This window comes from Delphinapterus leucas, chromosome 18, assembly GCF_059928025.1.
Source record: "Delphinapterus leucas isolate spDelLeu-1000000601 "Yukka" chromosome 18, BTC_Dleu_Yukka2, whole genome shotgun sequence".
Classification (NCBI taxonomy): Eukaryota; Metazoa; Chordata; class Mammalia; order Artiodactyla; family Monodontidae; genus Delphinapterus; species Delphinapterus leucas.
The window spans coordinates 77573738-77600654 of NC_143146.1; the positions used below are offsets into that span (position 1 = coordinate 77573738).

The following is a 26917-nucleotide window of genomic DNA, read 5'->3' on the forward strand; positions in this document are numbered from 1 at the left end:
TTTTTTTTTTTTTCCTTTTTGAGAATTCTAAACCAGTACAATGTTTGATATGAGTCCTGTTGTTCTGGAGATCGACTAAAATAAAAGCACAGTTATTGTTTAGCTTTGGTATATTCTGCGATACATTTAGACAAGTAGAATATATACCAACCCTTATATTTTCCAACCGTGAAGTTACAATGAGGGAGGAAGTAACTTATGAGAGAGAAAATATTACAGACACAGAATAAAAGTTTGAGACCCAGTTTATCTTTAATCCTCTGGGATAAGCTATGGAACAAGCGGTCTGAAGAGTGGACACTCAGTGTCATGAACGGTATGTATCAGTTTACAATAACACGGGCACAAAAGCGATTGTCGCCTTTAGGACACTAGGGCCATCTGAGTGTCTCACATCCATGCACGCCACGTTCGCTGCATGAATATACCACAGGTTTGTAGCGGACGTTGCCATTTAATGCCTACAGAGCCTAAAGCTTCCAAAGTGCCTATCTGGCCTGTACATATTTCATTAAAAATAAACTCTATAGAATAAATAAATATATAAAATAAATAAAATGTTGCCTTTGGAATTTCTATAAATAAATTTAACTTTTTTTCTTTTTTTTCTTTTTTTTTTTTAACTAAGAGGTCTTTGCTTTAAATTCACTGGGATGACACCCGTGACAATGAACCGAGAAAGTCTCGTCGGTCAGACCGCACCCTCCTGCCTGTGAAAATGCAGCGGGGCCCCCCTCGGGCCACCAGCCAGATCCCGATGCGTCCAGGTGTGGCAGCTCTGCTGACGAGGATGAAGGACAAGAGATCGGACGGGAAAGCGCATCTATCCCCACATGCATCGGCTGGTCCTCTCTGCTCCCTCCTCTCTGCAGCCCCACTCACCCCCTCACCCTGCGGCCTCCTGCCCTCTGCTCACCACCCACCCGGCAGCAGTGGGCAGGGGGTCCCGAGAGAGGACGAGCCTGGAGAACAAAATCAGTATGTCCCCTCCACGCCTCCGTCAGACTATGCATGCGACAAAGTTTGGCAACAGTGGAGCTGATGTGATGACACAGCAAATCAATAAGAACCCAGCGCGTGAAACCTTTATAGTGGTTACTTTTTTAAGGGCTCAAGTGAAGAAACGGTCTTTGTCAACTTTGGCTTAGGATACCCTTATAGAGTTCGGGTACTTTGTCGGGGTCCACTGGTCTGGGTAAAAAATGTGTGAATTTCTGGTGCCGTTTAGTCCTCGTTCCTTCTCTGGGGGTCCCGTCCTTATTTAACGCGACATAGAACCGCCTTCCAGTGTCCACGTGTTTATACAGATTCGAGGAGTACGTGTTATACCAGTTTTCTTCAAACTGTTCTCTGAATACACACTCTTGGGTTAGTTTTTCCTGTTAAAAAACAAAAGCAAATATTTTGCAAACATTAGCTACTTTCCGTACTGAAAGCAATTGCTACATAACATAACTGGTGACAGAATACCAATTTTAACCCACTTTAAGTGCACTTTGCAAAAACTGCTTACCTCTATAAATTTAACTACCTCCTAATTCCTTTTCATAATGATTAAAGCACAAAAGAGTCTAATTTTTTCTAGTTAAACTTTTCCACATGCCAATTATCTGAATGAGTCAGTAGGCAAAGGCAGCTAACGCCATGAGCTGTTCCCATTTTCACCACAGCAATCAGGATGGTGACCATCCTGGGGGGAGGGCCTTCTCGAAGAAAGAGTCTCAGGCTGCCGTTTCATCTTCAGCGTACTTTTCATAAAGTCCTCACCACACAGGCCAACACCGCCAGTGACGTCAGAGATTTGCTGCCCTCTGAAGCAGTGGAGGTTATTCTTACACTAGAAGAGTGGTTTTCAAACTTCAGTGTGCAGAAGAATCACTTTGGGATGCTTTTTTTAAGTGTAAATTTCCAATCCCCAACCTTTTAAAATTCTGATCCAGAAAGTCTGGAAATACGCATTTCGAACAGGCCTTGTGTAATCCCGATGCAGCCGGAGTCCACATTTTGAGATACGATGCTTTCTATCAGGTCTGGGTCTTCCTGAGTACAAAGAAGTAAAGACAAACATCCCAGCCCTCCTGTTTCCTTGAACTTAGAAGAACCACCACACACTCCCCCCAGTTTAAAAGCAGAAAGGTTCCACATTTCATAAATGTATTACACTTCACCCTCCACCAGAGCTTTATGAGAGCCTGGGTTCCCTGGAACCCCATAACCTAGGGCCCCTGCAGCCGCGTGTCTCGAGGGCAGTAAGGACCAGAAGCGACGCACACATCACACCCCAAACCGTGAACGCATTCCAGGCACAAACACGTGCTTCTAGCTGCGCCTGGAGAAGTGAGGCAGTGGGGTGGATCAGCTCCTTGTTCTTCTTCTCACCACGTTGAAACTTTAAGATCAGCACCTTCCCAGATGGCAGTGTTAAAAAATAAACACTAAAACGGCTTCTGAAAACATTCCCCTTGCTCTTGCCCACCTGGCCCCTTATGTAAATAAGAAAACCTACAGATACGTGTCCACGCAGTTACGCACTTGAGGCCACAACCTAGTGCACTGATTCACAACCAGCCCGGCAGAAGGCATCATCTCCGGCTGCCGTGGTCGCGTCGGGAGAGCGAGGGTGGGGACGGGGGGCGTGTCAAGCTGAGGGTGCTGAAACCCGGCGGCCAGCGTGAGCTGGTTTCCCCACGTCACTCCTCCGTTCACGGAAGGCTTGAACCACCCAGAAACACAGGGGACCTGCACCTCCTGGGAGCTGCTCTTCTAGGTCAGGGGTCCCCGACCCCCGGCCACCGACCGATACCGGTACTGGTCTGCGGCCTGTCAGGAACCAGGCTGCACAGCAGGAGGCGAGCACTGGGCGGCGAGCGAAGCTTCATCTGCCGCTGCCCATCCCGCCCCCCGCCCCCCCCCCGACACCCCGTCGCTCGCATCACCTCCCGAACCATCGCCCCGCCCAATCCGTGGAAAAACTGTCTTCCACGAAACTGGTCCCTGGTGCCAAAAGGGTTGGGGACCGCTGCTCTAGGTGATCAAAATGTACTGAGCAGGTTGGTAACAAAATCTTATCTCCTTGGACCAGTCTCTGCTAAGTGAGATGGAACAAGGGAAAGCAACGAAAGCAACCAAAAGCATCGAGCAGGACAGGGTGATGGGGAAACTCCGGGCAGCTTATGCTGGGTTTATAGGGACAAGGTGCGTTGCAGGGGGCGAGTGGCACCTGCAGCTCCCCTCACCTGGGCGCTAGCAGAGAAGCCCCTCACCTCCCTCCACGAGCAAACCTAGAGGAAACCCCCTATGCTGGGGAGACCAGGCTGAACGTGACTTCTGTTTCATCTCCATTAAAGCGGACAAAATAAAAATAGTGTGGTAAAGACTTTAACAGCTGTTTCAGACTTTACTTCCATCTGTACAATAAATATTCTCCCCACAGACGAGATTATTCCTGGCTTAAAATGTCGGGTTTGAGTTTGCAGTGATTAAGTAAATTTCCTAAACAAGCGATGTTCATTTATTTTCTACTTAATAAAGGTGGACCGAAGTAGGGAATTGTAGAGCCTTCAGTTCTACCAAGGAGATGAAAAAAGAATTCAAATTAAGCTTTCTTTTTCTCAGCAGGAAATCACTTTACCTGACAGATACTTGGTTTAAAAAAATAAGGCTCGAGCTTCCCTGGTGGTGCAGTGGTTGAGAGTCCGCCTGCCGATGCAGGGGACACGGGTTCGTGCCCCGGTCCGGGAAGATCCCACATGCCGCGGAGCGGCTGGGCCCGTGAGCCATGGCCGCTGAGCCTGCGCGTCCGGAGCCTGTGCTCCGCAACGGGAGAGGCCACAACAGTGAGAGGCCCGCGTACCGCAAAAAAAAAATAATAATAAGGCTCTCCCTCCTCCTTCTGGATCCCAAGGTCTGCCCCAGCTTCTATCTGCTTTGTATACAAGTCGCACCTGCAGGGTCTGCACACCATGAGGGGCCTGGCTTTGGAGCCACAGCCCCTGCTCCGGCAGCCTCACCTGGAGCAGGTCAGTGTCACACCTGAGGCGAGGCCATCACAGGTGCATGGCCGGGGATCGGCACCCGGAGCCCAGGACACTCCCCCAGTCACCGTGGGGGCATGTCAGAACCATGAGTTCAGAACCTCTCAGAACTGGAGCCAACCTCAGCCAAAAGGTATTGCAACTTTCCCCGGAAAATGCCCGAGACAGGGGGGCCTGGAAGGGAGGTCACCTGCCCCAGACCCCGCACCTTCCACTTCTCACTAATGGAGGGTTCCTCCGGACACCCCGTCCGTCCAGGGACTTCCGAGGCCCCTTCCAAAGGGCCGGGAGGGGGGCTCCACGGACCACGTTCCGCAACTCGGTGCAGCCCCTCTGATTCTGACAATCACACGTGCTGCCTTTCTTCTTTACCTCAAAATGCAATTTTTTAAAAACACTATTCATTTTGCAGGAGGAACGGGTGGAGGTGGAGAGAAAACAGAGCGTAGGCACAGAATTCTGCCGGGGAAGGGCGCTGCACGCTAAGGCTGAAACACTAATGAGTCCAGTATCGAAGATGAGCCTCAGTTCACATGTTTTGGGGGTATTGTCAGTCTGCGGGGGAAAAAAAACAAACCTTTTTAAAAAAGTTGAACGACGTAAGAAACTGAACTAACCTTTTCACTGCTCAGCAAACACGGCTCTGTTCCCCTTATGAGGCTGCTGTAACATCGTTTACACACACAATGTAATGCTCTAGGCAATGCGGAAAATGAGGTGAACTGTTCCACGTAGGACACTGTCATCTACAGACAGCAGCTTTTGTGATGGTTAAGAGTTCAGTCCTCTCCTTCACGGGAGGGTTGGATAACCTCAGTTAACTAGTTAAATGAGGCCGTGCAGACATTACCTTGCAAAACCCCTGATCCAGTTCAGTCCTGTAATTATTACACAAGGGGTATAACGCCACTCAGAAAAACCTGCAGACCTTAAAAAAAAAATTTTAATTTAAATGATCATAAAAATTAAAGACCCTGATACCTTTCTATACCATGTATATGCTTTCAAATAATTTCTTCTTGCTACTTGTGATTTTTGTTTCGGACAAAGGTAGACAAAGCAGCAAGATTTACAGAATTAATCTCTTTATGATTAGACTTTAGTACTTAGCGATAAAATATTTAGTTGAGGTGAATATATTTATGTTACATATTTGTACTCCAAAGTGATTTCTCTAAATTAAAAATAAGAAAGTGAATGCAAACTGGGACAGCAAAAAATATACATTAAGCTGTATTCTTATATATACACAGAGGAGAAAAAACAGTTTCTGCCTTCAAATAAACTATACACTTTAGAATTATAAAACTCAGATGTTTTAAAACTCACCACATGTTTCCAATGCAGACAGTTTATAGAGTATTCCACTATAAAGTGATCAATTCTTCTTTTATTGTATTTCCATGTTTTAATATTTTGGGGGGGATTATTTAACTATAGCTGTTTATGGCATACCTATCTTTGAACTGCTGGATTATGTCACTCAGCTTGGGTGGAGAATGTGGATTTAATTCAAAAGTCTCCTAAAGCCCATGCTTTGGAACAAAATCTGGTGAATGTGAGCAGCTATGGAAACCCCTTTTCATTTTATATCATCAAATTCTGAGCAGTGGGAAAAACTGAAATTAAAACTTCAAAACTTTTACCAAAATCCTATTAAAACCAAAGTATGAGATAATAATGTGAAAATTATAGTATACCCCAGAGAATGTTTAGGGATGTTATACGACATCAACTCATATGGACACTAATCTTAACTATCTAATTGGAAAATGTGTAATCCACATGGGCGTTACCGTGCCTGATTCCTATCTGTACCCATTTAAAAACTGAAATCAGAAGTTTTCAAAATTTGAGATTCAAGAGTCCTCATTGAAAATGTATAGACTTATGCTGCTATACATATAAACATATGGTGTAGCTTTAACCATACCATCCAAATGGTTGCTTGTGTTCAATTCAACGGGTTGTTTGACCTCCCTGCATAAACTCACAACACATAAATCCCAAGGTCAGAAACTGCCTTGATAGAGTTCCCGAACCTTTTGTAAGTTACTGATTGGATGGAATCGCTTGTTCTCTGCCTACCGTTTACCCCAGTCATGGTATTTAAACCTCCCTTAACTACAATTACTCGTAGAGATGTACCTTCCTCATTAATAATCTAGCAGTAAAGTCTTCATGGGAATTGTTGCAAGCATCGCGGTGATTAAATATAATGACGAAAGGATCATTAATAAGAAGCTAGGTATTTTAACGCTTCTCTCCTGGGAGAAGTCCCCAAACGGAAAGCCACAAACACACAGAACAGGCAGGAAGGCACTATTTCTCATTTTATTAGACGCTCCATTCGGATCCAGCCCCCTTAAGCCCTCAACACGCCTCACTCAAGGCCCATTTTTCAAAACCTCTTTAAAATCCCTACCATTCCCACGGGCCTGCTTTTATACCCATGATCCTGGCCATCAAAACTGCCACTGGAATTGTGGGAACGGTTGAATCAGTTGTGTCTGGTCAACGTACACAAACGAAGCAAGTGGGCGGGCAACGTCTGTCTCATCTAATACACAAAAAGGTAAGAATTCCTACGTTCTCTCCACTCCTCCCCCACCAAACCAGACAAAACAAGACAGAATTCAGCTTCGCTCCAGAAGCTGCGTACTTAGGTGTACCTGTGGACTCGAAGGTAGGGCCCAGTCTGAATCTGATCCGGCCTTGGACATCTCCTATGGTGTGGGCTCACCAGCCACATGGTACCCACCACACAGCCAAGGACAGAGCCCGCCGCGTGTACCACAGAGCAGACCAGACAACTTCGATGCTGTCCTTAGCAGCCACCCTAGAAACGGACATTTGTTTAGCAAATCAAGTGAGCTCATAAACTTGCAATATATGTTCAGAGGTGGAGCCCCACAGGGGAAAGAAAATCCTGCCCAAGGTTGAACAGAATTCAAGCAGAGAAGTTTAATATTCACTTTATGAAATATTTTTGCTTCTGCCAATGGGTAGACTATGCCCATTTGCTGCTTCTGCCGAGAGCCCTACAGGAAAAGTTTGTGAAGTTTCTCTTAGGGTCCTAGAGCACAGGTAACATTTCTTATCATAAATGATCATCTGATAAGAGAAGCAAGTCATTCAGTGACCACTTAAAATGCACATCAGAGATTTGCAAAAGCTGAAAACACTTCAAGCTAAATATTACTCTTTGTAAAAACTGAAAGTCGAAGGACAGACCATGGAGGAGAAGTGGACAGCTTCAAGGCTGGGAGGTGGAATGAAGGAAATAATTCCTATTATTAAGGACACCAGGCAGAGACATGGGAACCCAACCACCGCGTCTGAGGATACTCAGCAGGCACGCCACAGGAGGGAGAATCGAAACAGAAACACGTACCAGAGATCTTCTACGGTAGACAAAGCAGGCTGAATTCAGGCCTTGAGTGCAGAAATAAAATTAGACCAACTGAAAGATTAACAAAGATGACGGCAAAGTAAGCGCAAAGGCAATTTCTGAAGAACTAAGAGATTCACGGAATTTCTATGGTAAAGGAATGTCAGCCTCCTACAGACACACACAATGGGGTTGATTAGCCACCCTGGGCCTCGAGCTCCTTCTCTGTGAAGAGAGGAGACTGGACTCAGGGATGTCCATGGTCTCTCTGAGTCTAAGGCCGAGTGATCCGGCCTTGGAGCATCCAGTGTGGAGCCCTAGGCACCCACAATGACTTGGAAAGGACGCACTGACCAGAAAATGGAAAAGAAGCTGCAGTGTTGCTGGAAGATAGGGGAAGAAACACACCCAAATGTTCAGCCTCCGTTACCTCTGCAGAGACGGACAGCTAAGTAATGCTTCCAGAAGCAGCCAAGCGGGGAGGCTACTGTTTCGGGGAAGAAAGGACAGGGAAGAAGACACAGCTTCGGCACAAGGGGCCCCTCCTTCCCTCCCTGGGAGACCGATAGGATGTCCCCCGGTGTTGGCCTCACAAAACACGGCTCACAAATGAACGTCTGCCTGACCAACAAACCCTACGTCATCAGCTGCCCGAAGAGGACTTACTGGGAAGAAAAACCAAATCCTGGAGGAAAACAAGAAGTTATCAAAGTCACAGAGTGCCCAGAGCTGGAGGCAAAGTTGGACGTGTGCACGAGACAGATAAAAGGCACTGTTGGAGAGAAGCGACACCAGGCCTCCAGAATTTCTCAGACACCCAGTCACACCCCCTCCGAGGTGCACAGAGGAACCCCGAGTGGGCTCACGAGCACATGCGTGTCTCTGGCACCTCTCGACTCCCCGGGGCACCCCCTACTGCCCGCCACCAGCTCCAGCTGGACTCGCGTCAGCCCAGATTTCTCTGGAACCAGACTCTTCCTCCCAGCCCCCGCCTAGCGCTAGAGAAATGGCCCCGCGCTTGTGGAAAGTGACCGGTGCTGCTGTCCCTTCCTCACACGTGGGTGGCTGTCCCATTCTCTCGGGGCCCCTCTGCTAACGGCCCCCTTCCAGGACGAATCCGAGCTCACACCATCGGCCAGTCGGCCTGCTTCCCCGAGGCACCGGAGCCATACACCAACGTGGGCCGCTTCCAAAACAGCACCTTCACCCCAAAACGCCGAGTCCGGGGGAGGCCAGTGCAGTGCTGCCACAGCCTAGTGACTGCACCGACATGCGGGCATGAGAAATCATGCTCACCACCACCACGATGGGAACTAAGCCCCTAATACGCAGTCCAACTTTTCCATTTAATTAAGTGGGTAAAATAGTAATGTGCTGCATTTGAGAAGAAGGTGGATAAAATTAACCTTAACAGATGAAGCTTTATGGTTAACATTTTCAAGTATAATGCAAGGGGCGCCGCAGTTCGATCTGAAGGGAAATGTTTATTTACTTTCACAGACTGTGTCCTAAACCTTAACTTCTGAATTCAGACTTGCAAGAAGCACAATTTCCGTGCGCCTCCGTGCAGGCATCTCCTTCTGGGGTCACGCTTATCCCTGAGGAGGCGAAGCAGCAGCTGCACAGCCCGGGGCCAGGCCAGCGCCGGCCGCATCCTGGGCCCCGTCTCCACTGTCCTCATTACCCTGGTTCCTAGTCCCAGCCCAGCCAGCCTGAGGAGGTCGCCCAAGGCTGCACAGCCCACGAGCCACGGAGCTAGCGGCCCAGGCCCTGCGCTGCCCTTACTCGTCACTGCATCTCCACGTTCAAACCCTTCAGGATGCAAGTACAGGCTTGAACCTTCCATCGAAACACAGCAAACTGAAAATCTACTCAAAAGACAGGGAGAGAAAGAAAAGGAATACAAGCCACCCCAGAGGGTCCAGAGAAAACGACCTGCCACACAGCGATTCACAAGGAAAATGGAAGAGAGGGAGGGAGGGCAGAGAGGAGCCTCGGGCTGGGAGTGGACAGCAAGCGTGCACACGTGCAGGGCAGTGTGGCAGCCACACGGACAGAGCCACTCCCGGCCACAGCAGAGCCAGCCCAGCACGCACCGGGGGAGGGTGCCCTTGGCATGACCTTGGCAAGTCCGAGCTCAGAACACTGCACTGAGCCGTGGGCCGTGGGCGGTTCCCCACAAAGGGAAAGCAGACTGCAGCAGAGAGCTCTCTGAAAAGTCACAACAAAAGACTGAGGAAGGAGGGGATGCATTTATGTCAGGATTGAAAGCATTCATGGAGCCCTTTGTGGGGCTCCACTCCAAGCCAGAACCTCTCCGTCCTTGGGGAGCCTCGGCGGCAGGGTGCTGGGAAGGCAGACACTCTTCTCAGCCGCCTGCAAGGATGCTGCGGGACGCCCAGGTCGATGGACACGCAGCGGACAAGCCAGTCCGTGCAGGGGGCAGGAGGGGGGCGGCCCTGGGGCGAGCGGGTGGGGCTTCCTCTGGGAGGGGGTGTCTCCCGGGCCAGGACAGGGAGCAGCCAGGCTGCAGCAGCCCCGGATGGCAATGATGATGACAGTGGAGGACCCTCCAAATGTCAGTGTCGTGGCCTCTGGCAGCAGCTGAGAGAAACAGAAGCGGAGCCAGGACCACTGGGGCTGGAGGGGGAGTAAAGATGGCAGAATCAGGCTCCTCCCGGCAGCCACGGCTCCAAAGCCTGCAGCCCTGAAGCTGCTTTCACGCCAGCCTTTCCCTCCCCGAGACCACCTGCCTACTTTTCTCCATCTCCTCTGTGAGTAATCCTGACGTCTCCTCCCAGGCCAGGGATGAAGCTCCCTCCCCCATGCTCCCCAAGGCCTTTCTGTATACAGTTCTGTCACAACACCAATCGCACCAAATTATAAGCCTTGGTGTGCACGTCTGACTGCCCCCCAAAGCTGCAAGGTCACCCCAGGAGAAAACAGCACTTACCTGTGCGGGGTCTTGTGTGTGGATCGGGGCCCTGAACCGCGGCTCCCGGGGAAACACAGGGTTTGGGTCCTGTGAGCCTCTGCTCATGACATTTTTGTCAACAAATCAATGCATAACCTTGTTTTACGCCTGTTTCTGTTTCAAGTTAATAGTGCTGGCTCATTAGCCGTGGACGCAGGCAGTGACTCAGGCCGACGGAGGCTCCTCTGAGGTCCGTGTATCCTCCGTGAGGCTCGCCCAGCCTCCGGCACTTGGGACACCAAACAGCATCTCAGCACTCGGCCCCGGGGGCATTCTAACCAGCAAAACCACCACCAAAAGCACAAAAAACGTGAGACCCGTGGCAGAAGGTGCGCTTGCCCAGTGGGAGCTGCCCCCTCGAGACGCGGCTTCTGCCCCTCTGTGCAGGCCGGCAAGCGACACGGCTGCAGGGTCACGCGGCAACCGCAGCCAGCAGACAAACGTGCGCGCACGCAGCCTGCGGTCACGAGGGCCACCTGTACTCCTGGCACCTACGGAAGCGCGGCCCGTCTGAGCAGCGACACGGTCACGTCCCCTGGCTTTGCGAAAGCAAACGAGCGTGCGAGCGAGGGTAGCCGAGTGTGGCGGGGAGCGTGCTGGGGGGTGGCAAGCAGAAGCGGAAGCCCCGCGTCCCCAGCATCCAAGCAGCGGCCTGGCTCTGCGTGCCCGACAGACGACCCTCTGCAAAGAGGCGCGATGTGCGCGGGGTGCAGGGAGGGGCGGACTGGAGACCCCCGGACCCTAAAGAAAGACCCTCCCTGCGCACTAAGCACAGCCCCGGGGCCTGGAACCATCCCCCGCCCGCCTCTCCTGCCACACGGGTCTACTGGGCCCCGCCCGTGAGCTTCAACCATTAAACCGGGTCCTTCCCGAAGCCCACGAAGACCTGTGCTGGGTGACTCCAGCCACCACTAACTTGCGAGGTTTTCCACGCACCTCAGACCGTCAGGGGAGGCAGCTCCCATGCTTAACAACGTAAACGTAAGTAAACTCAAATAAGTAGGTATGATTTTAAAAGATGATTTTCCACTAATTAACGGCCAGGAGTATAGATGCTAAGGAAACAAATGAACCACTAAATAGAAACTAGTACTAGAAAGAAACAATTGTTTCAAAGTCCTATCGGTGAAGGGGAGACTACAATCCTGCTCTAATACGGGGTTATTTCTGGCAAAAAAAAAAAAAAAATATATATATATATATATATATATACACATATATCTTTTATTCACAAAAACGGCTGGCCACTCAGGCATATGTATCAGGCAAGATTTACTAATTCACCTATGTTCAAATAGTAAGTCCTTACATACTCTGTGTTACCTTGACTCAGTCGCTAAGCCACTAAACTCTCATTCCCGTCACCTCTAGAACAAGGACACTATGAACGAAATCAGCTCACACAGCAGATGCTCTTCTGAGGCGCTGCCCTCCTGTCTTCAAAGTCACCACCTGATCCTCTGAACGCTGGCAACGTACACTAGCAATTGAAGGCCTTGCTCTATCACCCGAAGTATCTATTTAAAACCGCCCACTTCCAGAGCACGCCCGCCATCAAGGAGATTACTGCACAAATGACCCTTTACAGGAATGACATTCCTTGGAGACTCGACCTACAGGACACGCCTCACCGTCCACCATCAAAGTCATCTGAACTGACACAGCAAAACGACAAACTGCTAGGTCCAATGTGGACAGGCCATCGGGTACGGTGTCCTGTTCCGTGACACACACGTTCACTCTGCTTGTTCCAAAGCCCCTCACAAGGGCACCGCAGCACCTAATGCAAACAACAGGGACCCTCCCTACCAGGGCCTCCCAGCCCCAGGCGTTTTCACAACTGGCACCTACGGATCCCAGGAGGATAAAGGACCAAATCTGGGGGCAACAAGCTTCCTGGAAGAGCGTTTTCTCTGACCCTTCATTTCATGAAAAAGTAAAGGGGTCATTTTAAGGCCACTCTAGACCTTCCAGATGACCGCGCATAACCACATACTGCCGCCCAAGAACGCGTGTGTGTCTAAAGTTACCTTCAGCGCTAAGCAGTACAACTCTTACCATCAGGGCTACCGGGAAGAGAAACGACATCCTTGGAACGTCGGTGAAGGTCAGGTGACACCTGGCTTCCCAGTAATTCGCACCGGAAGACACGGGGGGAGGACCTCCTCCCCCAGAAGCCCTGGAGGACAGGTGTGCCAAGCTCAAAGCCCGGACACTGAGGCAGCATCTCAGCCATCACATCAGACCCACCCTACTGCTTCAGAGTCTATTGGTCTTATAGTCCAGTGGGAATTTTAATATAAATATGTTTTGAATTGCAGTTGCCAAAGTGGCATAAGGGGTTCGTGTTTGTACATATTCAAATAAGATAATAAAAATAATCTAAGGATCTGAGATACTTCACCGTTTTCCTCTTACAGAGGTAGACATACTCCTTCATCCTGGGCCCCCTGCTGCTGCGCCCCCTGTGGAAATACCGCACACGTGGAAACACCGCACACGTGGAAACACCGCACAAGGGACTGCTGTGGCTCACACACGTCCACCCAGTCAACAACTGCCCCAATGCTTTGGGCTTTTTTAAGTTCCTGTGCACTGGAAACACAGTCCAAATCCATCACACCTTGGTTACTGATTCCACGGACTCACAGAAACCGAATCGGGCCCAGCTGTGTCTCTGGAAACGGAACAACAAACAAACAGCAGCACCTCTGTCAGCGCGGTGGCCAGGCCCCCTAGAGCTGGTCTGAGTCCTCGCTCTGGCCCACCGGCCCCCGAGCTCCAGCCCCGGAGCAAGTCACCCCACCCCCTACCCTTCAGCCGTGACAGTTAAGCAGGGTCCCGCCTGTGGAAGTCCAGGATGGTCAGGTGGGCAGCGACATCCTGGGCAGCGCTGTCCACGAGGGCATGACCGGCTGGATAGCTGGGGTGACAAACCCTATGTGCCAACTGCTCATGCAGCGCCTTCAGGAAACATACAGACTGTAAAGACAGAGTCTGTCTCCTAAGAACTTAATCCAGCGGGAAAGACCAATGGGGAATTAAAACTCTGGACAGAATACAGTAAGTGCTAACAGGGATACAAACCAGAAATCCATGTCATCCTTTTCACCATGTTTACAGATCCCATGCTTGCTCTCCTGTATCATTGCAATTTTAGTGATTGTGCTACCTTTTTTTAATGAAAAGGTCAATATCTCTCATTAAATGCAGGCTCCTTGAAACAGATTAAATTTTTTTCAAGGCATTCTTTTTTAAAGAGATATTTATTACAGTCAATTATTCTTGACACACTGAAGTATCTTGATGGTACTCGGATAATTAAGATTAAGACCCTAAAAGTAACTGAGCCTTACTTCTAGTCTCTTTGATAAGAACGAAAGTGACAAATGTAAACTAATACTTTAATCCTCTGCCCAAGTGTGCACCCAAATGAGTGTGTATGTGAGAGATCTAATACCCTCCCTAAATTTCACCCAGGCAGGATATTCTAATCTTTACATTTGAAACATTATGTGCCCTTCCTTGTCTGCCCTCCCTTTTCTGAGACTCCTATTCATCCCTCAAGACCCAATTAAGTGCTACCATCCAATTTCCCCAAGGAGTTATTTAAACACTCTTCTGGACTCCCAAGATACTTGTGATTCCTCTAATACAGTGCATTTCACATTGCACTGAATTATTTGTATCTCTCCTACCAGATTTTGAGATATTTGTTGCACTGTCATGCACTTAGCACAATGCTGGGCACATATAGGTATAAATGTTTGTGAACAAATGAGCAAATGAATGGAGGCATGGATGAATGAACACATGAATACAATAATCAAACTCCATCCCAGAAGTAGAACAACTCAGGTTTTCCTTAAATTATATAATGATACACATCAGCAATAGAGTTTTTCCTATTTCCACAATCTAATAGGATGTCACAATCCCGCATATTTTTCTGAAGAAGTATTACCCCATTCACCTCTGGCCTTTTAGATCTAATCCTAATGTAAACTTGGAAACAAAAGATCTACATAGATGAAAAGAGAAAAATAATCCCAAAATACATTTTAGATTAACTTTTGCTACATTTACACATTCACTTACTTTATAAAAGTGATGGCTGTTTTCCCAAATCTATTTACCTTCTTTCCCAATGAGATCAGTCTTTTCAAGTTTTCCCCAACGTTTAGAAACACACCTTTTCCACTTTACAGAGCTTCACACAGCTTCATACAAGCAAACTCCTCGGGCTAGTTTCCAGCGTATTTAATAACAGTATCGTTGCCTGTTTCTCTCTATCCTTCTCTCCATCTCATCAGGATGAAAAGGGGACAGATGGGTGTCCCCCCCATTGTCACTGCCACGCCAGGATGACAAGCACAAACGCAGTGGAAAGTGACTCCTGGCCCCTGAGGAGATGGTCTCCCCCATGCCTCCGCACACCTGCATGAGGTACGGACCACGGGCAAACCAGGCCGGCTGCTGGGAACAGATGGTCCCGCTGCATAACATCACGCGCGTAGAGCACCCTGTCGGCCAGGCAGGCGAGACTCGGGAGCAAAGCCTGCAAAGTCCTGAGATCCAGAGCAGGAGCCATTCGGGCCACCTAAGTCCAGCCCTCGGTTTCGCGGATGGGAGGAACAGGCAGGGCACCCACTGATGTCCTGACGCCCGTCCCCGTTCTCCCCCAGACACCACCTTCTCCAGACTCGGCCACGCCCCCTGGGGCTGGACATTCGGACGACGCGTTACAGCCCAGCTCAGCACGAGGGTGGCAGGGAGGGACTCCTCCCTCCAGCAGGGCCCTAGGGACACAATGACCTCGAGGGCTGCACCTCCAGGGCCAGTGAAGCCACGAATGAACCACGACTTCAATCGTCTTCAACCCAACATGTGCGGGGCTCGGGCTGTGGCGGGGCGGGGGGGCGATATTCAAAAGAAAGCTGCAGCCCAGGCCCTCAACACGCTGGGGACACGGCCACACCGCAAGTGTACATTCCTCGCGTGAGGACGGAAACACAAACAAAGCATCCCCGGGGCCCAGAGGACAACACAAGAAATGCTGACCAGAAACTAGGGTCCGAGTTAGGGGTGTAGGGAAGGTTTTTCAGAAAAGGCAGCATCTTCACGCAATCTGAAAGAAAGAAGGCTGCCTCCGCGGGCACAGGGGTGGGGAGGGGACGGCAGGGCGGGGGGGAGGGGGGACCTGACCGCGCGGCCCAGCAGCCCGCAAGTGTCCGCAGAAGCGCAACGAGGCGGACGCGGCCTACACAGGGACGGGGACAGAGGCGACACAGCAAAGCGGACCAGCAGCGTGGTTCGGGGAGAGGACACAGCAAGACGGGGGGCTCGGCCTGCAGAGGCTTGAGGGATCCGAGCGGGAGTGGCCCGTGTCTGGGTCTGAAGGGACCCTCCCATCGGGGTGGGGAAGAGGACGGACGTGGAGGCGGGAGAGGCTGGAGCAGCGGAGCCGCCTGAGACGCTTTCCCACGGCGCGGAAGCGGTCCGGTCACGCCGGCCTCCCAGCAGGGCCCTCGGGTGAGAAGGGACGGAGAGGGAGAGGGCCCTGTCCCAGCTCTGCTGGGTGCAGGCGGGGCTTGAAAGGCCCTAAATCAGGCAGCAGGGCCTCCAGTCCGGCTTCCCTGCCTCCCAGGAGACGGCCTCCCGGCCTGGCTGCCACCCCGTTGTCAGCGGGTCTCGTCCCAGCGGGGCTCAGATGGGGCCACAGGGAGGAGGGCGGCAGCAGGGAGGGGGCAGGCGGCCCCCGGAAGCGCCCCTGCGCCAGGCCGAGGCCTCACGGACGCAAGGCCATCGGCTGTCCACGTGGCCCGAGGGCTGAGGACAAGCAGCATGGCCTCTGTCTGCTCACTCATTGCCACCTTCCAGATACTTTGCCTTAAGGCGTGTTTTATAAAATAACGTAACATATACGAACTACGCGTTCCATATGCAATTTTCAAATAATTTAAGATGCAGTGTTGAAATCCACACTCAGAACATCCGGAGACCACGGTGATAAACTACAGTCCCTTCCACCCCCACCCACAGGTGGTCAGACTGCGACCCAACACAGAAAGCCTTCTACTGAGCCCACCTATGACTGACTGAATTAAATCCACATTATGGACCTAAAAGTGAAGGAAAAAGTGAGGGGTGACAAAAGGAGAACATCACTGCATGTTTTAAAAATCTAAAAGCTTCCTTACATCTTGAATCTTTGCACTTAAAAGCGTTGACGAAGATAATTTAGGAAGTAAATAACTTCATCTAGACCAAGAACTGTGTTTAAAAAACTAAGTTCAATCCTATGCTTAAAAACCTATTTTAAAATAACCCATTCTCTCGAGGAAGCACTTTTTTAAAAAGACAAATGTCTAACAAAATCAATCAATCTTACATCCAAATTTTACCAAAGCAGAAAAACCATCCTTGTGTCATGAAAAATGGTGGGTGTTATATTCAAACTATACCATTTATTGTCTCCTGGAGTTTCTGAGTAAAAGTTGGATACTACTCCCAACCCTTGTGTGTGTGTGTGTGTGTGTGTGTGTGTGTGTGTGTGTGTATTTACTAGTATATGGATAAAAAAAAGGATAGCTAGAAAAAATTTCTCCTGATTCTACATAAAAATGCCCTTCATTTCTGCCAACAGAGGACTCCAGAACTTCTCCCATTCTGAGTGTCTTTTAATTTTCAACTTTTTGTAGATTCTAGCCAAAGTTCTCATATTGCAGGTAATATGGATTAAATCCCCATTTGACCACCAATAATGGCAACAAGAAACTAAAGGCTGACTTCACTACAAATCTTTTGTTGAAAACTCCAGTTATATACAGTAACTGATAACCTAGTATTCACACTCATACCTTTAGCAGAAATGTATCAAGTTCCTACTGTGCAGTAAAGAGATACAAAGTCTGCCCCTCCTCTCAAAGCAGAAGCGGGGGACTCTCGTTCATTTCTGCCCTCCCAACCCTGGCACCTAGAACCGTGCCTGGCGGGCTACAGTGAGCGCTCTTCTTTGCCTCACCCAAGGAGCTTACGACCCAGTGGAGATGGGAAGTAAGACAGGGGAAGGAAGAAACTCATAACACTTGCAAATAATTATTATATTTTTATATTCTTATTCACATACAAGAATATCTGACAATAATTTCCATCTCCCTTCTCTCTCTACATAATGAAAATTTTATGCAGCTCAGAGAAAGGGTTTATACTCACTGCATGGTCTATTTCTAGTTTTAATTACAATGCTTGGCAAAGCTTGGAAGATCATTTCAATTCGTTTCAAAAATAACTCCCATTCAATACAAGAAGATGGGATTTTTCACAGTTGTGAATTTTTTATTTCCTTGACAATGAAAATGGCTTGGCATATAAATAAAGCATTTGCTTAGAAACTTTGGTCTCGTGAAGATCCAGGGCTGATATCTATTAATAAAAATGAAGTGGTTTTCTTCAAAAAGTGAAAACCTACACTCCCCTTCCCACCACTGTTTCATTTCTATTTATAAGCTAGAGAAAGAGCAGTTTCCGGCAAACATGAGTCAGGAAGGCTGGCAAGGTCTCTCACGGTACTTACTGATCCGTACAGCTCCCCTTTCTCATTCATGCCGAGGTAGAGTCCGCTGTCCACGCCTCGAATGCTGACCAGGCCCACCGCTATACTGATAAACTCCAGGATGCCTGTGAGACCAACAGCAGAGGGAGACAGGTCAGAGCACAGAGCATCTCCCCTGGAGCGTCCACATCCCTGGGAGCATCTAAGAGGAAGGCGGCACCTTCACTCGAGAAGCGTCTTCTCTTAAAACCACTGCCCCAAAGAATTGATTTTTCAACTAAATTTTATCTTACAGTAACGAGACAAAAATACTTATCAACATGACACGTAACAAAATATTTTTTAAGTAAAAAAGCTAGCATTTACATAGATATGGTGAGAAGTGACATGTCAGTAAACCAATGCACGTGTTCTAATTAACTTAAAAGAGTATAATGTATGAGAAAACTTACTTCCACTTTAAAAATGTGAAATTAAGTATCTGTGTATGGCCATGGATTGGAAAAACAAAATTCTGTTCAGAGAAGGGTCTATGCCCCTCATAATAAGAATAGGAGATGACAACCAAAGACTTGTCTGGTTTACACCGAAAGTTATCCAGCTCTCTATTGTATAACTTTATTGAGCTCCATCTGGAAAACTAAAAAGCCCACACACATCCCAAATATTTCTGCTTAAACAAAGTATTGATTTTCACTGTGCTTATCTAAGCCCCAAAGAGATAGTTAAGCAATTAAGATAACACAATATTCTGGGGGAAAAAAATGCTGATTCCAAAAATGCTCTTGATTTAAAATAGGCATGGAATACTATATCCCAAAATCAAATCAACATAACGATCTTCTTTTATTTCCTTCTTTCACCTTGCTTACCTCACTAAGAATAACAATACCTAAGCTGGGCATAAACCCAGAATTTTGTGGTCATACAACAGCAGTTCCAGGTTCTATAACCATATTGTTTTAACATGATTACCCAATGGTATATTGGGACGATGCTAATATCACTCATGCTCAGCCATTTTTTCCATTTTGTCTTAAAGTGCTACACTTTGTTTAAACCTTGTATTAACACATACCAAATACTGAGTTGTTTAAAATATCTCCAAATATTAAAAAATTTACTTACATTTAAGAGTTTAGAAAGAAACTAAGGGTAACCCTGGGCTAGAGTCAGTCTCATGTGACTCATAGAAAAGCACTTACGTGTAGTTTTAAACAATTAATTTTGCAACTCTCACAAAATAGACTGTGTTGCAATCACAAGAAGATGTGAACTACATAAACCTAATAAAGCAAAGGTTCCAAGGTGACGGACAAAGGGAAAGAGATTTCTTATAAAGAGGTATTCCTAATTCTGTTATAAGCACAAAATGCAACAAATATTTTGAGCTTACAGTTTACAGAATGTCTATCTGGACCGGCAAAACTATGTATTTTAACAGAATGTGAAATAGTGTGTGAATAAATATAAAGAGAAGTTACAAATTGAGTTCTGGATCTGATAACCTGTGACTGTCTAGTGAAAAATACATGTGAAATAAGTTCATTACCAGCCATCCCTACCTCACAAACCAAATGGAAAGACAAATAAGGCAGCAGTTCCATGAGAGTCATTTCTTGTGAGATGCACACCCTTATTGATGAATCATTTTATTTCATTATACTACGTCTAACTCTTATGATTAAAAATAACTTACGTTGTAGCATTTTATTACTATAGGACTCACACACATGTGAATCTCTTCTTAGCTACCTGAAAACACACAATATAAGTCATTGTTATCCTGAAATAGTATAAGGAATTTATTAATGTCCAACTTTCATTGTCAAATGAAAGCATTTGGCCCCTTTGCATCTGACCGATTTAATACACCATGTCAATAAAACTGAAAGTCATAAAACTAAAATAAACCATACTTGCACCAAGAGGGTACCTGACGATCTTTCTCTTTTCCCTAAGCAGGAGGCAGCTCTGAGACTATTAACTGACATTGCCCATCAGACCTAAGAAAAAATAAGTGCATGTGATCTCGCAAAACCATGTAACTGGCTGGTCAGCAGAACATCAGAAGTAATAATATCAACAGCGACAATCCTAACAACTGGACTCCTCGAGCATCTAGTCTGTGCCCAGTGAGAGGCCTGATGTCATTCAGCCCTCAGAACAGCCCTAGGCATTACCAAACGCTAATCTCCAGATGACACGTGGGGACACTAGGTTCAAGGATAACTTGCCCCCAAGCGGTCAGACTCCAAAGCCTAGGTCCTTACCGACTAGGCACACCTTCCCATCACTTTCACCTTTTCTCACGGATCCGTGATTTCTGTACCACTTTTATATAGTTATTCCCTCACTAGTGACTGGAAGATGTTACCCAGGTGAGACTCTGCGGGCCCAGTGCACAGGACTAGAAGCAGAGGAAGTGAGGGGCACGTGAGCTCCTGGGACCGTGCTCTCATGACACAGGACTTGGGAAGGTGGGCACCTGTGTGTGCAAACTATTCGCACGTTGTTCTTTGTGCACATAGGTTTTTTTTTTTAAAGGACTTAAGGTCCGAAACGATTATTATACATTTTGGAAATGAAGGTAGTAAGATATCTATCTTGTTATCTCTTCCTGGCATCAGCAAGATATGCACTCACTCATTCAGTCAGCAAACTAAGGAGTGACTGTATCGTAAGCCAAGCACCATGCCCTTTGCTGAGGGTATGAAGATGAACAAGGTCTAGCCTACACCCTCAAAGAGCTTCCTGTGTAGTGGGAGGAAGGACAAATAACCAGATAAATGTAATAACAATGTGGGAAATGCGGTGAGAGGCAGGTGTTCAGGGTACGCTCTGGGCGGCTCACTCAGGCTGGACCAGGAGAGTCAGAGGGGCTTCCTAAAAGGAATCGGGCCGAGACAAGCCTCCCAGGCGTGCTCCACGTGAGAAGGGGCTACATCTAGGGACCCCAGGTGGAAAAGGTTTCATCATCTCAAACCAGCACCCCTATCTCTGCAGCTCCTCGAGAAGCAGAGACCTCAAAAGAGCAGCCCAGCTTTTTATGAGGCCACCTCACGATCCGAGGGCAAGCAGAATTCAGAAGGTCTGAGTCACAGCCGTTCCCTCACGTGCAGAGGGGGCCGAAGCTGCAAGGCCAGAAAGCCCTGGCCACCTGGTAACCAGCTCCCGCCCCCCGCAGACTGCAATCCTTATCATTCCTGCTACCATCGTGTCCACCATGAACTCTAGAACCTCAACCAGGTCAGCTAACCTCTCCCTGGGCCTGAGCCACTGCCGAGCAAGTGATCCCAACCGCACTGATCTGAGCGGGGCCGCTCCCCCAGTGTCCGTTCACGTGGGCGTGAGGCTCGGGAAAAGCCCAGGAGAAGGCTTCTGTGTAGAAACGGTGACATGCTTCACCATCCACAGGAGAGGAACGGAATGAAGGAAAGAGCTAGGAAGAGAAGAAGGAGGAAAGGGAGGGAGGGAATGGTGGGGCTGTGCCTGAGATTAAAGTGTGGCCTTCACATGTGTCCCAGGGTGGCCCATCTCTCTTAGGCAGTTCAGAAGGGCCACAGCAATGGGCAGTGATGGAGTGGCCTGGGAAGCATGAGGTCAGTGACGAGTGGCATCTGGCAATTCCCTTTCACGGCAGGCAACAGTTCCAGTGAGGATGCACTCACTGGGCCCAGGAAGCCTGACGGGGTCTGGTGGGGTCCACGGTCATCTGTGGTCCGCAAGAGGCCAGGTCAGTTCCTGGGACCACTGCAGGAAAATGACCTCAGCAGAGCATCATCCTCGCCCCGGACTCACTAGGTAGCAGTGCTCAGCCCCCAAGCTCTGTTCACGGGGACCATGACCCCAAAGCTGGCCCAGCTCCCAAGAGCCCCTCTGCATGGGCCTCACCTCCACGCTGGCCATGGGAAGTGGGAGGGCCAGCCCAAGCAGCTCCACTCTGGTCCGTGTTAAACAACCCTCCAGCCTAAAAGCCCCCAACACTTAACAGAGCTGCATTCTTTAGAGGACAAGAATGTGTGCAGGCTGTGGAGAGAGGCCTGACACGAGGCTTTCGAAAATAGATTAACCGGCCCGCCCCACCCCCCCCCCCCCACACACACACAGAGCTCCCTGCTGGCCGGGAGAATCCCGCACCAGGGTTGCCAAATCAATCAGCTCAGAGCCCCAATCCCAGCAAGCCCGAGTCTGCAGCAACTTGAGCAAATCCCAGAGTTCATGTGGGAAATGACTAGCTGAATGGGAGCCATAACCCCACCGATTTTTCAAGAATCTGAACCTATCCCGAAAACAGCTCCTTAAATAGGCAGCCTTTCCCTTACTGAGATATTGAAGAGCCAGATACCCAGAACGGCATTGTTTCAAGTGTGAAACCCTGGAAGTAAGATTTTTTTTGAACCTCTTTCTTTTTAAAGCGTACTGTTATCATGTTTCTCCGCTCTGGTACAACTTCACCTGACCCCTGGACCCGGCAGCCCCAGCCGGGAGCCCTGGTCCTGATGCAGGCGGCCTGGCGGAGCTGCACTAGGGCCGGAAGACGTCTGGCAGGGACGCAGGCATCTCCGCACCAGGCCGGGGTCACCCCGCTCAGGCTCCTCGTGCCAAGTCAAATAACGGATCAGGCCCGACGCTCACTTTTTTATTATTCCACATTACCATTTCCTCAATTGATTTTCTGCTCACTTTTTCCGTCTAGCAAGTGCTCTAAAGAGGAAAAAAAAAAAAAAAAGGAAACGAACCGTCTGGCTCCCCTGGCCTATCACCCAGAGATACGAGTCCCGGTTCCCTTTCTCCAGGCTGGGCCTCAGCTCCACGCCAGCACCCCCGAAAGGAAAACAAAGAGCTCCCTCTAGGTCCCACCTAAGTTGTCACCGCGCGGCTCCTGCTGGGACAGCAGTAAGGTTCCCCCCCCCCCACGACCCGCACCGCCGCCGCAGTGCCACCGCCACGCTTGCCAGCAGCTGCGGTCACCTGCGGCTGCGGGGGGTAGCACGTCATTTTCCCCGCACGCTTCCTCCTGCCCTTCCGTTTCAGGTAGAAAAGGCACCTTCTGTTTTAATCAGGGTGCAAACCCCCCTCGCCCCTACCCACAGCTACTCTTTCCTATGGATTCGGAAGAGAAACCGGGGGTGCATTCGAAGTCCCCAGAGCGCAGCGGGCGAGGAGGGGGGCGCACGCGGGGGAGGGGGAGGGCCCAAGGTGAGGCGGGGGGGCGGGGGCGGGAGCGCCAGGTGCGACGGCCGCAGCCCCGCCCCGGGTCCTAGCGCCCGCCCGCCGCCTCCGGCGCCCCGGGCGGGGCCGGGAGGCAGGGTGGGAGGCTCGGCCGCGCGGCGCTGCAGAGGTTGCTAATATTGGGACCTGCCGCAGCGGGAGACCGCGGCACTGCTGTCACCCCGGGGGTGCTCCTCCCTGCCACCGGATGGAAGCTGAAATAAGCCTCCCGCCTCGCCCTCTTCCCCGCCCCCACTGCGCACACCACCCACTCAGCCGCATCCAAACCCGGGTGAGGGCGCGGCGAGCGCCGGGCGCGCCCCTCCCCCGCAGCCAGCTCCCGGCCGACCCCCGAGCTCGGGCCGGGCCCCCACCCCACCCCACCCCCGGCCGGGCTTCCGCTGCCCGGCCTCCCACCCAGCACTGCGCCTACCAGCCCGCCGGCAGCGCCGGGCGGACAAGGAGTGGACGTGTCACCTCCGGGGTCGGAGGTGGGGTGCCGAGGCCGGGTTTTTGTTTTACGGTCTCTGTTCAGCCACCGTGCCAGCGTCCTTGCCGGCTGACCCCAGAGCGCGCCTCTCGGCTCCCCGCTTTCCGGTCCCCGGTCCCCTTCATCCACCCTGGTCCCTCTCTGTCCCCGTGGCGGAGTCACCGGATTCCTAATGACTCGGCTGCGTGTAGCGAACGTCCTACACGAAAGGTGACTGCGTTTAAAAAAAAAAAAAACACCCACGGTGGGGGCGGGGTGGAGGAGCCCCAACGGGAGCCTCCCCGCCACTCTGCGCGGGTCCCGGGCGCTCCCGGCCCGGGCTCGACTGCACACCAGGCCGCCGGCCGCACTCGGGCGCCCACCGCGGGCCCCCCGGGCCGGGGCCCAGCCACGCAGGGCGCGGAGAGGGGCGCCGGGCCCCGCTCGGGAGCGGTAACAATGGCACGCGGCCCCCGCCGCCTGCGCCGCCCTTTGTCCCCCTCCCTTCCCCGCGGCTCCCGCCCTGCCGGCCGGCCCTACCCACCTCCGGCGCCGCGAGCCCACCGCTCCCGAGACCCGGCTGTGAGCGTCGAAGGAGGGAGAAGGGTCCGGGACGGGGCTCAGGGGCCTCGGCCCCGCCACCGAGTCCCCCGCCGCGCGCGCCTCCGGCAGCTCCCACCCCGCGCGCGGCCGCGCTGCCCGGGCGGCGGCTGGATCCGCTGGACCCGCACTCACACGCGGCGAGCGCGAAGGGACGCGGCTCAGGCAAAAGGAGCCCGACCCCTAAGCGCGGCCGCAGCGCGCCAGCCGGCCGGGCGCCCGGGACACAGCGGTCCCCGCAGCCGAGGGCGCGCGGGGCGGGGGCAAGCCGCCGAACCCGAGCGCGTCTAGGACCGCGCGGAGTTGGCCGGCGGCCGCCGAGTGGCACCTGCCGGCCGGCGCGCCGGGGACCCGTCTGGGCTCGGCGCCCCCGCCCACGGCCGCCCCGGGTCCTGCAGCAGCCCCGGGAGCGGCCGCAGAGAGCACTTTAGGAAAGTTTCGTCCCCACTCCGCAGCGGCCAGAGCTGCCTCCGCTTCTCTGGGCTACGTTTCCGTAATTGAAAGCTGCAAAGCAGAGAAGGGAGGCAGCCCGCCGTTCACGCCGGTAGGTTCAGTGCGGGGTGAGCCGAGGCAGAAAATCCCGGGGCTCGTGCATCCGGGACCAGCCCCGTCTCAGGCCCGAACCGTCCTCACCTTCTGCATCGTCTGCGGCCCACGAACCTACACAGATAGTTTAGATCGTGTTCAACATCTGGCGTTAAAGCTTGAGGAAGAGAAGTCACCACAGGACTTTGTTTTTACGACCTAGTTTAAGTGTTGTCAGGTGGGTTTACTCAATAAGTTAACTCCTTCCAACAGTCTGGTTGCCCAAACGCCCCCCTCCTTTTTTTTTTTTTGGTAAGTAAGGAAAAAACCCGAATCGCCCCTCCACCATCAGTTCCCCCCACCCCGGGACTGTGCTCGCCGAGTCGCTGCTGTCGGGCTCAGGGTGGCCCAGCAGACACGTGTGTGCACTCATTAAAGGGGGCAGTCACCAGCCCTCGGGTCTGCAGCTATCCATGCTGAGTCACAAATACCCTCCTCAGGAAATGAAATCCTCGGAATGCCCTTTAAAATTAGCTCGCAGCTTTTGCACGGGCGCACACACTTACACCAGAGCCACACAGGGCTGCACGCCATGGAAATTACAAAGCACAGGGAATAACTCGTGGCTGGATGGACAAACGCCCCTGGTGAGCGCCCTGCCCCTTCCCGAGTCATTTTCCCCCAGTGCCTCTGCAGCCCAGAGTCTAAAATACGACTTTAGTCCTCTTCCCAACAGAACAATCAGCAACCTTCGGCTAAAGGGTTCCAGACCCTCACGGTGGGAGTAAGCAATACGCTTAATTTAAAATTCAAGCAGGATACTTATTGGAGGAAAAAAGGGAAGGGGCAAAAACTTCATTTGACACAAGATGATAACTGCCTTCAGGAAAATGCATTTTAAGTTCTCAGTAGTTAATCATTAAAGCTTTAAACTCGTGGAATCAGTCCATTCAAAAGAAACTTCCTAAACCCGATCTTCCCGTGTATCTGATGCAAAAGAACTAGTGGCTTGTGTTATATTTATAAATCACGCCCTCCTTTACAAAGAAAAAAAAAAAAAAAGGCCTTTCAATGTAGACCCGCATCAGAGCCAGCGGCAGATCTGCAATTCCGGAGGCTTCCCTCCCCCCACCCCCCCTTGAGCTAGCAAGACAGAGACAGACCGAGACAGAGAGAGGGAGAGACCCCTTCCCGCATCCCCCGCCCAGCCACCTTCTCGGTAGTTACAATCCGAACATGCCAGCACGGACAGTAAAGGGTTAATGGTGTACCTACCAAATCGGCTGTGGTCTTTCCTGGTTCCCTGGATAGTACCATTGGGGAAGATTTCTAAGTGAAATCCAGTCCTGCAGTAGAGCTGCCTCCGCCTGAGAATCCCCTTTAAATGATCCAAGTCCGTGACTGCAGGTCCCCTGGGAAGGCCCCCTGCTTCGGACTGACCCAGGTGGTCACTTAACAAAACCGGGCTGTCCGCCGGCAACACGGGCACATTCCCAAACGGTGCCGCATCCTGCACACCGAAATAGTTCCCAACTTCACCTAGGGGAGCCATCAGAAGACTCGGCTTTCGGAGCACAGCGATAAACAATAATGATGGTGCCAACCCAGGAGCTATTAGGCGAGGTATATGCAACTCCCCTCCCTTACTGCAGTTGCAGAGAGAGAAAAAAGGTCCTTTTCTTCAATCCATTAAATGGATAAATAAAAGTCATCTGCTGCTTCACTGGCACAGGTTCAAGGTCAAACCACGGATAGTCTAAGAAGCCACCACTTCATACTCACACACTGACATATTGATAAACGTATCTATGTATCTCTACAGATAGATTCCCCGGCTCTCAGCAGGCAGGAAGGTCTTCATCCCATCCGACCGTAATAAGGAAAAAAATCCATAGTTTCTCCATTTGGTTTGAGATCAGAATGACCATAGCAACTTAAATGCCTAGGCGTTATTATAGGGGTTTTTAAGATGCACGGGCTACGTCAGAATTTACGGATCCAGGAAGGCATGCGCCGTTTTCACTCTAACCGACTCTGCAGATATCAGCAGGAATCCTTCAAGGGGAAAAAAAAAATCTCACGTTGGTGGCGGCGACAAATCTGCCCCCGTCCTCCCTCCAAAAATGAGAATAATGGTAATAAAACAAAAAGAAGG

General features: G+C 50.7%; 1 protein-coding gene across 1 annotated transcript; it reads right to left on the reverse strand.

Moving 5' to 3' along the window:
- Positions 1 to 26917, reverse strand: FGF9 (fibroblast growth factor 9). The gene is made up of 3 exons (XM_022574491.2): positions 26038 to 26917; positions 17976 to 18079; positions 1 to 1379 (listed from the first exon to the last, which is right to left on the reverse strand). Exons 1-3 carry the CDS (start codon positions 26312 to 26314, stop codon positions 1134 to 1136), a joined length of 627 nt encoding a protein of 208 aa, XP_022430199.1. The 5' UTR covers positions 26315 to 26917; the 3' UTR covers positions 1 to 1133.